Source organism: Ambystoma mexicanum, chromosome 8, assembly GCF_040938575.1.
Source record: "Ambystoma mexicanum isolate Mex_15411 chromosome 8, UKY_AmexF1_1, whole genome shotgun sequence".
NCBI lineage: Eukaryota > Metazoa > Chordata > Amphibia > Caudata > Ambystomatidae > Ambystoma > Ambystoma mexicanum.
The window spans coordinates 1,650,552,053-1,650,566,617 of NC_090929.1; the positions used below are offsets into that span (position 1 = coordinate 1,650,552,053).

Genomic DNA, 14,565 nt, shown 5'->3' on the forward strand with positions numbered 1-14,565 from the left:
AGTATAGCACTACTTGGATCCATGTGGGTTCTTCATGCCTCCAATGTACTGATACCCATGTATCAGCTATATTTCAGCAAACGTTTTCGACTTTGTGTGCCAACAAATAACAGGAACAACTGATGAAATGAGTAGGGCAGGGACGACTGCCACATTTGTTGTAACAATGCACGTACAGGTGGATCTCAGAGCCTACTATTGCTCTCTCAACCTGTGGCATTCCCCAGGGATCTAACCTCTCCCCCTGGTTCTTCAACATCTATATGGCTGCCTTGGCACGTGTGATTGCCACTTTCATCTCTAACTTCCAGTATTACGCGGATGACACGCAACTATCTTTCAGGCTACCCTCAGCCGCCTCCTCCTCCTCGCTCTGTCCGCTATTCAGTCATGGTGCGCTGCAAATGACCTATGCTTCAATGCCATTAAGACTGAGATTGTTCTCATTGTGACCCCTGCTCCCATGTTCTCACTTTCACTCTGGCCGGCCTCCCTTGGCCCTGCTCCCGCACCCACCTGCAAGGCAAAAAACCTTGGGTCATCTTCGACCCAACTCTCTCCTTCTCCTCTCACATCTCTGAGATCGCTAAAAAGTCTAACTATCAGCTACACCTCCTCAGAGGTACTCAACCTTTTCTCACTTTGCCCCAGCGGCTCACTGTCTCCTGAGCCTTGGTTCTCTTGTTCTTTTGCAAAAGCCTCTTCCCCAACCTCCCTTCTTTTGCCCTGCATCCTCTGCAACTCATCCAGAACAGAACCACAAGACTTATCTTTGGCCGTATGTTAGGCAGAATCATATGCAGTACCCTTTGGGAACACCACACACAATTAAGACTGCAAGTGCAAGTACAAATTCACCTTTGGTGGAAACCTCTACTACACAGTAAAGTGGTAGCGATGTCTGAGCAGCCAGACTTATCTCAAGAGTAAAGTGAGCAGTGGGCAAATAGTTACAAAGGACAGAAATTACTATGTTCCTGGCAAACACTGACTCAGGGTTTCTGAATAAAAGAATATACATTTATTTACACGGTCAGTTATAAAACAGTTCACTAATATAAAGCAGCAGAAAATCACAATCTTAATACACTACACAACACCCAATCAATTATGGACAAGTTAAGCTCAAAAATCAAGTGTGAGCAAAATGGCATTCCAGCACAAAAGGGAGGGAAAAGAACAAGGTTATCAAAAATCAACAACACCAACAGGGCAATCTAGAAAAGGCTTACTACAACTAGGATTCAAATCAATAGGCCTGGGCCAATGTTAATGGTTCAGAGTCTTTGCAGAGGATCACACAGTTCAGAGTAGTTCGCTGTTAAGTCTTTGCCAAGAGTTCAAAACGAAGTTGGTCAGAGGAAAAGTTATTCGAAAGAGTAGAGAAGGACAAGCCTTCGGAGAGGCGAAAGATTTAACACACTTTCACCGCGGTCGGACGGAACGAACGACCGGATTTGAACAGTACCTTAGATGAAGAAGAAGGCTGTAGCTGAGGCGGTAGTTCCTGGCAGTTCCTGCAGGCTCACGGTTCCTGAAGCGACTGTTGGTCTGACAAGACGAGGAAGCCTGGAGGGTGCTGCGCTGCCCAGGGAAGAAGCCAGCAGCAGAGCAAAGCTTTGAATAAAAGGTGCGCGCCTTAAAAGCACAAAGGGAATCTCTCTCACTGGCTATCCGGTTTCCTGTAACACAGCAAATTCAACCAGGCTGAAGAGGAGGTCCAAGTGCTTTGTGAGCTGGTTGGTCCCACCAGGCTCAAGGGGAGAAAACTCCTTGCGGATCTCCTCTGTCGTCGAAGTTTCAGGCGATTCAGACCTGCAGCAGGGCTTCACCGGGATGTCCAGTAGTTGCAGCAGTCGTCTTCCTTCAGCTTCTTGTTGGTTCTCTCGATCCAGTGGCGACTCTGCCTTCCAAGTCCCAGAGACCTGCTTTTAAGCAGTTTACCCCCATTCACACAGCCTGGCTGTGAATCACCCAGCAGGGTGGCTGTCCCGGCAGGACAGCCACCTAGCCAATCAAACTAGAGTGCGACTTGGGTCTCCAAGGAGACACTGTGCAGGGGGCTTCAAACCCCTCCCTCACATCCTGTCCACCCAGACACTCAGGCACCTAAGGAGGGCTTCTGTGTAGAAGCCCGCCCAAGGACGGCGAACAAAGGAACCAAACATGGTTTGGCGCGCGTAGTAAAACACGAGAAAGACTTTTACAAAAAGAAATGGTGAATAAATCCCACCGGAACCAAATAAAATTAAAAGGGGTCCAGCGGATTAAAGTTCAAGGCTACCACCATAGCCTCTGACGGTACCAAGGCTATTTTCATAGCTTGCGGTGAAATAAAAATGGTAGATACCACTGCCACCAGCCAAATCTTAGAGAAAGGGGAACAAAATAATGTTCCATGAGAAACAGACAAAAAGGGATAACTATTAACCCTTCCAGTACTCTATGGAAGATAGGTTGAACTGGGTCTGTAAATTTAAAAAGACTAGTAAAGTAAATGGCAACTTTACATGTTCTGAGAGACAGTGGTCAGTCCCAGAAAATGGAGTTTAATAGTGGGAAGTCTAAAAAGACAACCCTGTGTCACTGCACTAAAGGTGCTGTGTGACACACAGTAAAATGACGATGCCTATGGAGTAGGTGAAACTCCATAGTCCATGAGCACAAAATGTATAACACACAGCAAAAGCACACGTAAGAGTGGGAGAAAGCTCACACTCTTACCAGGTGAAAAATAAATCCTAGAAATCCAGCAAAGCTGCTGAGGGACTCCGTAGGTAAGGGAAATTAGCCATTCTGGAGAATTCTCCCTAACACTCATCCCCTGCACCCCAGACTAAGGGACAGGAGGATCTAATCCCCACAAGGATGGATCTCCTGTTGCAAGTAGGGTAAATGGCCTGCGGAGTACACCAGCAACCTTTTGTAACCCTTACTAGGACATTTTTTACCAATGGTTTCCCTTTGTAGACTATATGACCTACAAACCTGTTGAGGTACATCTCTCTTTTTTAATGTATAGGGGATCTGTTCTAATAGTCCCTCAGAAGTTGTAACAACCTCTGAACCTGCAATATGCTTTTTCAAGGGGTCCTTGGAAAGGAATCCCTTTAATCTAGAGGGGCCTCCATGGTTCCTCACCACCTCTCTCACAAGAGCAGGTTGGGTCTCAGGTATCTTGGTTGGAGGGGCTGTGGTCAAGCAAGTTACATGCTGCCACTTCCTCTGAGATCTGACCTTACCTATTTTAGAAGCTTCTCTCCTAATACTAGGGTTTACATTGTAGTCTTCAGTAGAAGCTCCAATAGTCTTAAGGTGTTTAGCCTTAGACCTATTTTTCCTGGTTTTCCACCCGCTTTGAAAATTACCAGTTCTCACAGGCCTAGAGAGGGGTCCAACTTGTCTATCCACCACTTCCCCAGAAGCAGGGGGAGTCAAAGACTTTACCATTGGATGGGCAATGATGGAGCTTGGTTGGGGCTCCCATTTCCCTACTATACTAGCCTCAAATTTGCCTGGGTTAGAGGTCAACTTACTAACACCAGGGCTTGCAGTGGGGTTTTCTGTAGAGGTTCCCACAGGTTCAGAGTGGTCTCTTAAGGTTGCCTCTCCGGCCAATTAGGTTTGGTTCTGTTTTCTCTCACTGGGAGGCCTTTAAATCATTCCTCAACAGGACTCTCCCAGCCACCTCATTCTGGACACTGACAGGGATATCCTCACTGTCATATTATTACACTGAATAAGAGCTGGCAGAATTGGAACCAACTGGACAGGGCCTCCAGAGAATGAAAAAGCTTTCATCCACTACTGTTCTGCTGGCCCCAGTGTCTCTCCTGGCAGGAGTATCCTGGCCATTGACAAGAACACTGTCCATATAATACCCTCTAGAGTTTTCTGGAATGGAGTTGTACACATCCATATTATGTTTCTTACCCAGACTCAAGGACTCTAAGGATATAGTTGCCTGAAGACCCAAGGGTGCTTCAGCAAATAGTTGAAAGTGGGCACTAGCCATTTGTACTTCTTCTTTGGGGAGAAGGTTAAGGAGGCAGTGTGTATCCCTACAGGTTTACCGTTGCATCTGGGATCTCCTTTCACATGGTCAGTTGACCCACAAACATAGCATTTACCAAATGCTCTCTGTAATGGGGGTTTCTGCTGACCTCCCTCTGGTTGGGCACCAAAGTATTCACTAGCCCTATTTGGATTCCCATTTGTCTTACCCTGGTTATGTTTGGGGGCCTCTTCTGGATTGGAGGTATTAGAATTCTCCTTGTTATCTTTCGTTGGCTGCTTTCCCTCATCCTTCTTCTGAGTTGCCCCAAAATCCTCATGAGTAGCCCTGTTGGCAACCCACAAGTCAGCAGCCTTAGCTAACTTCTTTGGATCTATCTCCTTATATTCAGCAAAGTCGAAAGTCTTTAACCGGTAAACCATTGAAAGCTACGGGAGACGAATCCCAATAGAGGAGAAAGACCAGGGGAAGTGGATTGTCCCACTTGGCACTCGGGTCCGAGCCCGGCAGAGGGAGATCCCAAAAGAAAGGCCTGAGCCCAATTGAGGGAGGCCAGAAAGACCAGCGGAAGAGGGTTGTCGCCCCCCCCCCCCCCGGCACTTGAGGAAATACTATTCTTTGAAACCATTGAGAAGCTAAGGGAAGGGAATACCGAAGAGTGTGAACCAAAAGTTGGCAAAAGTTATCCCGACGGAGGGACACCGACACACAGGGGCGAAGCCTAAAGTCCCTATGAACAGTGTTTGACAAGAGTGAACCCAACAGAGGAATGTCCACTGTGAACTGTTTAAAAAGACATTAAGACTCACGAATGGTAGGAAAGACACAGTGAACCGGACAGAGGTAGGCAAACCGGCGAGAGGGGTCTGTGCCCGGAAGAGGGGGATCCAGGGGTGAAGAACCATCACCCTAAAGTTCTGTGAAAAGCCATACTGAACCCAACGGAAGGAGGCTGAGATTCGAGAGGGGTCTGCGCCCCGGAAGAGAAGGACCCAGGGGCGAAGAACCATCACCCTAAAGTGTGTGAATAAGCCATAGTGAATTTGACGGGCGGAGGATGAGAATCGAGTGGGGTCTGCGCCCGGAAGAGGGGGACCCAGGGGTGAAGAATCATCACCGCAAGTACAAGCCAAAGAGAACTTTGTGTTTGTTATTTTGAATATATCCGGGCCTCTGTAGCAAGATATTGAACCCACTGAAGGTCCTAATATCACTAGAAATTTGTTTAGGATCGGATCCCTGGAAGAGGGAGATCCAGGGGTGTAAAGTCATCATCCAAAGTTCATTTGCTAAAGGAACTTTTATTTAGTTATTTCGAATCCATCAGGACCTCGAAGGCGAGATACCTTTAAGGGAAAAGAGACTTGACCATCATCCATCCCGATAGTTGATAACAGAACTGTCATCTTGTGCTGGGAAAGCTCGAGAGTGTGCTGTGCTCAGGAGCCCCATCTTGTCCCGTGCTCAAAATGTGGGGAAAGGAGACCCTTGGCTACCACATCCTAACTTATCATTTGTGAACACTTCTTTCTTTCTTATGAATACGATCCCACACTCTTTTTGTAATTAGTTGTTTGGCAATAGGTTTCTTTTAGTATAAGCCCTTTTATTTGACAAGATGCCACTAGGACTGTATTCATTTTCATTTGATGGCCGTAGCTTGCTCCCATCTTAGAATTAGGTTTAGATTAGGCGTTTCTCCACCCTGCTTTTACAGTTTAATAAACACCCTTGACTGTGATCACTTTTGTCTGTCTTTACTGTTGCCACCATGAGTTCCTTACACATACGATAGCAGAAACTGTACATGTGCAGGTACACCATATATATGGTGAATGTAAATTGTATTTCCTTTGATGTTGTGATGGAGCAAAAGAAAAAACAAGCATTGGCAAAGCCAACAGTTTTGACTGAATATTTTAACCGCAAGTGCTTCTATTGTCTGACTCATGCATAATGACCTTTTTTTTGGGCAGTGGAAGAACTTCAGAAGCGCATCCAGAAAGCAGAAAACCCGGTTGCACCTCCACCGCCCCCGCCACCACCGTTGCCTCCGCCCCCTCCTCCCAATCCAATTTGGTAAGTTGAGCCATAAGCACGTTTTTTGGGGTTGGGGAGATTAATGGTGGAGCAAGCCTTTGGGGAAAATATGTGCACGATAAAACGGGGAAAGATGCCCCAGTTTTACAAACTTCTTTTTAAAAGTGGGCCGAACAGCATCTCAATGGGCACAATAATGATTGCATTAGGGTTTGGCTGTTGTATGCTTTTTATTGGATAAGTGGACTAAGAGCCCGTGTACATGGGAAAAAGTGCAGGTTTACAGTAACACAGTAGGACCACCAGATATCCCGAGGCAACAGCTCCTTCTAGCGGTGACAACAGGCAAAGCTATGCAAATTGGCATTGTCTTTATATATCCTGAGGCAACAGCTCCCTCTAGCGGTGACAACAGGCAAAGCATTGGCAAATTGGCCTTGGGCATCATTACAAGTTGGCCAGCCCGGTAGTAACGTTGCTACTGGACCGGCAAACTCCGAGTTGTGCTCACGGGTGCCTCTCTGCCTGCCAGGTCTGACCTGGTGGGCAGACCGGCACCCGCAAGCACAACTCGACGGATGCACCGGCACCGTTCATGATTTTATTCCGGCGCCCGAAAATGGGCAATTACCAGTTCCAGCCAGGGCCTTAATGACACGGTAATTGCTCATTTGCGGGAGCCGGAAAAATTCGCAAGTTGGACGGCGGCCTGTCGGTTTAACCAGCTAAGGCTACCGCCAAACTTGTAATGAGACCCAATGTCTCTGTATATCCTAAGGCACCAGCTCCCTCTAGCTGTGACAACAGCTGAAGCTATGCAAATTGGCATCGTCTCTATATCTCCCGACGCAAAAGCTCCCTCTAGCCGTGACAACAGGCGAAGCTACTGCATCAGACAAACATACATTTGGGCTTTTATTATATGGTTAGATGAATACAAAAACATTGCAAAATAAATGTAAAGCGTTTTCCATTTTCTTTTTAGTGTAACATTTTTATTTTTTGTTTAAAGCAGTTAAACAGGAAAAAGACATACTGAATAGAGGAATATACCCTTGTAATGACTGCATAGATGAAAGCATTGTGCTTTGTATAGTAGAGGGTGTAGGTAGTGGTATGGAAGAGGAAAGGAGTTGGTAATGGTAATGTTTATTTGTAAAGCACCTATACACAAGGCAAGTGTTTCAAAGTGCTCAAGGAGGGAGGGAACAAGGGGAAAAACAAATAGTCTTTCAGAGTCCTTGAGTTTCTGAACGATACATATCTGCACAGGCAGAGTAAGTGCATATGATACAATTAACAATGTAGAGAACAGCAAATAGGTCTGACAATGATTCTGCAGTTTAAGTGCTTTGAGGCGCCACCATGCAAGGCGGGGAGACGGGGAGATAGACGGTCTTCAAGGCATGGTACGTTCAGATGGTGCTGTGTGCACAGACCGTACAGGAGATGGGGGGGGAGGTGAGGGCGGAGGGAGGACAAGTGCAAGGGGGCTAGAGGGAATGCAAGTGCACCCAGTTAGACAGAAACTGGGTAAGTGCTGAGAGGTGCCACTCTCATGGGTCAATAGACCAAGTGCAGTAGTAATGCGGCAAGTGCAGGCTCGGAGGTGGAGAGAGAGGTTAACAGGGTAGAGGGAGAGAGAAGTAAGAGGAATGTCTTAAGGAGTTTCTGGAATTTAAGGAGATCAGGCTCAAGACGGAGTGCGGCAGGTAGGCTGTTCCAGAGGGAGGCCCTTGCTGAGGATAAAGCTCTCCCTCCAAATCTCTGCTTGGAGAACATCCTTTACATTACAGAGACCTATAATTACATTTTTCATTTACTGGTACCTCCCAATGTTAACATTCTCAGGGCTATTCGTAAAACACCCATATGTGCGAGCAGTTGCTTTTAGCTCTATGTCTTATTGGCTTCTAACGAATTTTGAATTATTGACTTGGGGCAGGCAAACTCTCCCAAATTTACACATTTCGTTTTTGCCCATTCGCAAATTGTTCATTTCAAATTATTATATGCTCATTTTCTAGATAAGCATACTACATTTTTGGGCACAAAAGCTCTTAATTACTCTAGACTTCGTTTATTAGGTGATTTTAACATCTGGCATGATGACCTCTGTTAGGGAGAATTCTCATTCAATAGCTAATTTCCCTTTCCTATAGAGTCCTCCAGCAGCTTTGCTGGATTTGAAAGGTTTGTTTTTTTCTCCTGCTAAGTGTGAGACTCTTTTTCCCACTCAGGCATGTTTGCTATGTGTTTTCTAGGCTATTTTTTGTGTTTAATGTCTATGGGGTTTATCTCACCCTCATAGGAACCATCTTTTTGCACATGTGTTACACAGCACCCTCAGTGCCGTAACACAGGGGTGTCATAGTGACCCCCAAACATAGACTCCATACCCTGGGACTGACTACTGTCTCCCAGGGTATGTAAAGTCCCCATTGACTTTACTAATCAATAGTTATGACCCAAGCCAGTACAAACCATCTAACTATGGAAGTACTGGAAAGGGTTAATAATTTTTCCGTTATGTTCATTTTCGAGAGGGTACCGTACATTCCCTCTCTCAAAAGTTTCTGGCTGGTGGCAGTAGTTACTACCATAAATATTCAACAGCAAATATTTTCCTATGGGATTTTCCCATTGTTCGAGGCTACCACTTTTACTGACAGCTTCTAACGCACCGCCGGTTTATATTTTTATCAACTTTAATCCGTTTTTTTTTTTTCCAGAACCTTAATAATAATTCTTTCTCGTGTCTTTCTCTATCATCCTAACCCAGGTCGGAGATCCTTTGTTCGTCTTTTGGCGGGCTTCTGCCAAGAAGCCCTCCCCTCGGCACCACTGAGTCTGGGGTAGACCCATTGTGTGGGAGGGGCAGTAGGCCCCCTGGGCAGGGTTGCCTAAGCAACACAAGTCGCACTCTGCCCTGATAGGCTGGAGGGTCTCCCGCCAGGATGACCACTCCACTGTGTGAGTGACAGCTAGGCTGTATGAATGGGGGTCTTTCTGCATAAAAGCAGGGTCATGAGGACTGGAAGAGCAAGACGTTGCCAGTGGAACTAAGAAGCCGAAGAGGAGAGAAGTCAAAGACATCTGCAACGACTGAACCACCGGTGAAGCCCTGCTGCAGCATCTCACCACTTCTTTCAACACGACGAGAGAAGATCTTCATCTACAAGAGCCTTCTTCCCTTGAGCTGGTGGGGCCAACCAGTTTGCCAATCGCCTTCCAGGACCTGCCTTGGTTGAATCGCCAGTGCCCTGCACTCGGAGACCGGATAGTCAGGCAGCCGTCCACCACGACCGCAATTTAAAGGAGCGTACCTTTTAATCCATTTCGGCATCACAGCGGCTGGCTTCTTTCCTGGGCAGTGCAGTAACTCGAACCTTCCTCCACGACGAGAGCCTCTCTTCCTCTGCTGGACAACACGAACTGCAGGAACTCCCAGGAACCACCGCCACTGCAGGAGCCGCTTCCACTTTTTCAGGTACATTGTTCCACCAGGCCTCCCGTTTCGTGGGGTACTGCTAAAGGTGTTTGAAATCCTTTACCTATCTCCTGGGTTGGCCGCCCCTATCGACTAACATTATCTTTTACCTTCTGCACCCTCCTTTTGAATCGATAATCCAAAGACTTGACTGCAGCTACTAGAACAGTTTGATCCTGGGCACATTGCCTTGCACCACTAACTCTGGTACAGGCCTATTGACTTTGGCTAAATCTGTTAGAACTGCCTTCACTAGATTGCTTTTCACCCTCAACTGTGTTGGTGCACCAAACTCTTATAGCCACTCTTCCTTCACTTTTAAGTATTGCTGAAGTGCCATTTTGCTCAGTTTTCACCTATGTATGACAATTGCTAAAGTGCTACCTTGCCTAACTTGTTCACAATCCGCTTGGGAAGTGTTGCTAGTTTGTCTAAGAGGTTAACTCTGTATAACTTGTCCTTTCCCTCCCTTTTGAGAAATTACTAGAGTGCCATTTTTGCTTGGTTGACACTGTGCCATTTTGCTCAGTTTTCACTCTTGCTCAAACTTGTCTATAATTTAAATAGGGAGTTGTATATACTTTTCTTGACGGTTTTAACTTACTTTTATAATTGTGATTTATGTGTTGAACTAGAAGTGTGTAAAATAAATATATATATTCTTTTTAATACAAAGCTTTGGTCAGTGTTTCCTTGTGCCATAGTACTGTAGTCCTAATGTGTAAACCCTGAATACTGCTATCTTCCTCTTGAGATAAGTCTGACTGGTCAGCCACAGCTACCTACTAATTCTTTGTGGTACAGACTGATACCAAAGGGAATTTATTGCAGACACCTGTAGTCCTAATCTGCTGTAGTGCTCCCCAAGGGAACTGCAATGGATTCTGCCTAACAACCTCCATAACCCAGACTCTATTAAGCTATCAGATCAGCTTTACGCATATAATTTGCCTTCCTTGCTTTCTTCATCCTCCCACCACCTAGAACCCTGTCTTGACCTGATTCTCTGCTAAATGCCTGGGATTTTTTTTCGATACACTACCAACCTCATGCTCGGACCACTCCGCTAGTATCTTTGAATCTGTCCAAGCACTTTCGTTTGATACTGCTGCATCTTCACGCAACTCCGAAGATTTAACCAGAATCACAGGGCATGACATTTTCTCGGCACTGATGCCCCCAGTTATAGACATCAATTGTGAAGATAATCTCTATGTATAGCAGAAAATCGGTTAGTTTGTTCCTTATACAATTCCACACCCTACCAACAATCTGCAGCAGATTTTGCCTAGTTATCTGTTAGGACCCTCCAGACATTAGTGGCTACAAGACATTTGAACACACCGCCCCTTTCCCCGGATTTCAGTCCCTTCACACATAAGACGGTTGCCTGCACTCAGCGAAACATCAATGCGATTGTTGAAGGAACAGACAGAGCTCATTTTAAGTGCCTCGACACAAGGAACAAAAGTCGATGGTCCCTATTGGACATGGAAAACCACATTTCAAGGCCATAGGAGGCACAGTTTGTAAGATATCTGAACCGCAGCAAACAGCACCGCGCCAGGTGAGGTGACAGAGCTCATTTGAAGCATTTTGATGCGAGGAACAAAACTCCAAACAGCTCGAACACCACGTTTCAAGGCCCTAAGACGCACCGTTCACGAGATATTTGCACTGCGACACACCGCAATCCAATGCATTGCACCGCGTCAGGTGAGACGGCGGGTGGGAAGAGCGCAAAGAATGTGTGATAACTTCACAGGTTGTTTGCGAGTGCTTCTAAACAGTAAAAAAGATAAATCATTTCCAAAAATTGAAGGGTGTTTTTCCATGTCTGTCTACAGAACCCGTGCAGAGTACGGGTACCTTTGGCTACATGACATCTGGTCATCCCACCACTTTTCCCGGATTTCAGTCCCTTCACACACAAGACGGTTGCCTGCAATCAGCAAAACATCAATGTGGGCGTAGAAGGACCGGATAAAGCTAATTTTAAGCGTCTCAACGCAAAGAACAAAGCTGGAGGTCCAGGTTTCAAGGCACTAGGACACACCGTTTCTGAGATATTTGCACCACAATGCACCACAACGCACTGTACCGCACCGGATACATTTTAATTTTGTGTGATTTCTATACTTTCCTTTTTGCAGATGCCTCCCAAAAAGCGAAAATCTGTTGGACAAATCAATCCACATTCAAAGAAAGTGAGATTCTTAAGGGCCTGTCTACAGAAACTGTGCAGAGTACTGGTACTTTTTGCTTGTTTCTTATGTAACATGAATAAACTGCAGACGATAGACACCATATTGCACCCATTAAACCAAGATGACCTGAAGAAATACCAACTATTGGTTTTTGGATACTCTTGGAGTCCTGAAACAGGACTGTTGGAGAAAAGACACATTTATGGGCGTAAATCTTTTCATTTAGGACTGCCCTAACCAATTGCAAGAAGGCCGTTTTTATGGCAAAATTCACTTAGCTTCAGAATCATCTTGCTAGTGTCCTAAACAAAACTAAGGAACTTGTTGACACTCTAAATACATTTTGTAACCCTTGCTGTGCCTCATCTAGCTGGCTACCAACTTTCTTTTATTAAAATAATTGCATTGGTTTAGGGAAATCTTACAAATTCATCTGTGAATCCTATTCTCCCTGCGCCCAAGGAAAACCCTTCTAACATCACTTTTGAGTTTCCCCAGTCCATCCAGAAGACTCTCCCTTCTTTTGGCCTTTAAACCTACCAACTATATTACTTTTATCCGAATAGTCTTCCATCTCATCAGACAGATACCCTACATAATTTATTTCTACTTTCATTAATCTTTCCACTGCTTGTGGGATTGTCCCAAATACTCTGAAAGGCTCTACTTTAAACCCCTAATGGAAAAACCATTCCTCGATCATCACTCCTTTAAGCCAGCCTTAACCTGCAAAGATTCTCGAGAAGGCAGCCACTCGCCAACTGCAAATATTTGTTGAAGAACATCGGCTTCTCAACCCTTTTCAGTCTGGTTCCCAACGATTTCATGGTACCGACACCGCACACGGGCGCATGGGACAATATCCTGAAATACACAAACGAGCGTGCTCTAACTCTGTTGTTTATGCTTGATCATTCATTAACATTTGACACAGTAGACTTTAGGATTTTGTTACCTATGCTAACTGAAGGTGACTGTGTCCAGAAACCCATGAGGTGGTCCAGTTTTTTTTTAACTGGTTGTACACAATAGGTTAAGCTAGGGAATAATTACTCTGATCCAATTGCAGTCACGTGTAGGGTACCGCAGGGCTGTTCCCTATCCCTTCTACTTTTTAATATCTACATCCACCCTCCTTTGTGTTTTTTCAAAATGTAATCGTCATTACAACTCCTATACAGTTTATACACTGATCTGCATGTGTGTTAATAATTCCACTGCTTCCCTTCAGTATATTTTGGACTGTGCTTCCAAAGTATGACAATGGATGACCCTCTACAAGTTACAACTTAATTCCTATAAAACGGAGCGTGTCCTCTTCGGTCCAAAAAAGCTGCTAAGTAATCCTTGATGAATGACATCCTCCCCTACCTTATTTAAACTCCCTACTTCTTTTTCACTTAAGGTAAACCTTTTGGGATGTATCATGCAGTCTAACCCGGATTGTGAATTCCTGGTTTTGGCAAATAGTTCAATCTATTTACTTCTGGCTCTGGCTTCTTCACCCGGCTCTGTTTTCTTATCCCGGCAGCTGACTGGCCAGTAGTGGTTGACACCTTGACTAATTCAAAATTGGATTTCAGAAATGCTATGCTAGTGTTAGGAACTCTGATCATAGACTCCCCCGGAACCTCCTACAGGTATACGGAGCTCCATCCCTGGAGGCTTGATTCCAACCGCTGCGACCGGTAACTAATTCCATCCTTCAATCGGCACTGTCTTTTACGGGCGGAAATGCCACAGAGCGTCGCAAGGCTAAAGGGTCCTTTCCTATAACCTGTGACACCACACATCATAACAACTAGAAGAGTTCCTGGGTTGGTTTGCTTAATGCCCGAGGAATTTATTGGCACAGAGGGATTCACCTGGCATGGTGGGGTGGGGCAATTAACAGTTTGTTCACCCTGGAATATCTTGGCTCAGTTCCTGCACTGTATTTGAGACCATGCGCCTGTGGTTGATGCTTTCACCAGCGGTCACCTGGATTATTGTAATAGTTAGCTGCTTGATATTCCATCTAAACAAATCCAAAGACTCCAAAAGGCATAAAATGCAGCAGTTAGTATGATTTCAAGTTGGGCAGACCTGCTCATCTATCATCGTTTCGCCGTGATGTGCACTGGTTGTTGATAGAAGATCGTATTAGATTTAAGGTAGCCTGCCTTATCTTCAAATGCGGAATTGGTATTACCCCTCTATATTTGAGGGACTTGATTCATCCATACCAGCCTGCAAGACATTTGCGCTCTAGCGATTGTCATCTTCTATCTATACCCCACTCAGTGTACACATCGAGGGGAGACAGAAGATTCTCTGTCTTTGGCCCAACATTGTGGAACTCTTTACCACTGGAATTGAGGACCCTCAGATCACTCTATCAGTTCCGTAGAGCACTGAAAACATTTTTGTTCAGATAGTGTTTCTCTTATTTTCTCTGGTGGTCCTTTATATAGTCCTAGCTGCGTTTTGTTTGAATCATGTGCCGCTACACGGTTCGGTCCGTTCTGTGCGCATTATTAATCCTCAAATACTAATACAAATACAAATGCCCCAGGCACTGTAACAGTACATACAATACCCTTTAAGTGCCTAAAGATTGCTCTTCCCTATAGCACACACATGTTCCTTGGCCATGGTGCAGCATTGGCTGTCAGTGGGTACAGTAACCTTATGCCATGCCCGGAGCATACTGCAGCTGCGCGGAGTGCCTCTGCTAGACCTGTATGTGCGGTATGTGTTTATGGCATGTTTCAAGCAGAGGGACCACACCTGCTTTGCAGCAAGGGAGGTAAAGTTTTGGATAGAGCTTTTTG

The 14,565-nt window shown here is 45.4% G+C and overlaps 1 protein-coding gene across 1 annotated transcript in view; it reads left to right on the forward strand.

Moving 5' to 3' along the window:
- SHTN1 (shootin 1) overlaps positions 1–14,565 on the forward strand; it is a 797,962-nt gene that overhangs the window by 593,844 nt on the left and 189,553 nt on the right. The window contains exon 11 of the mRNA XM_069611915.1: positions 5,992–6,094. Within this exon, the coding sequence (XP_069468016.1) occupies positions 5,992–6,094 (103 nt within the window). The remainder of the gene's footprint in view (positions 1–5,991; positions 6,095–14,565) is intronic.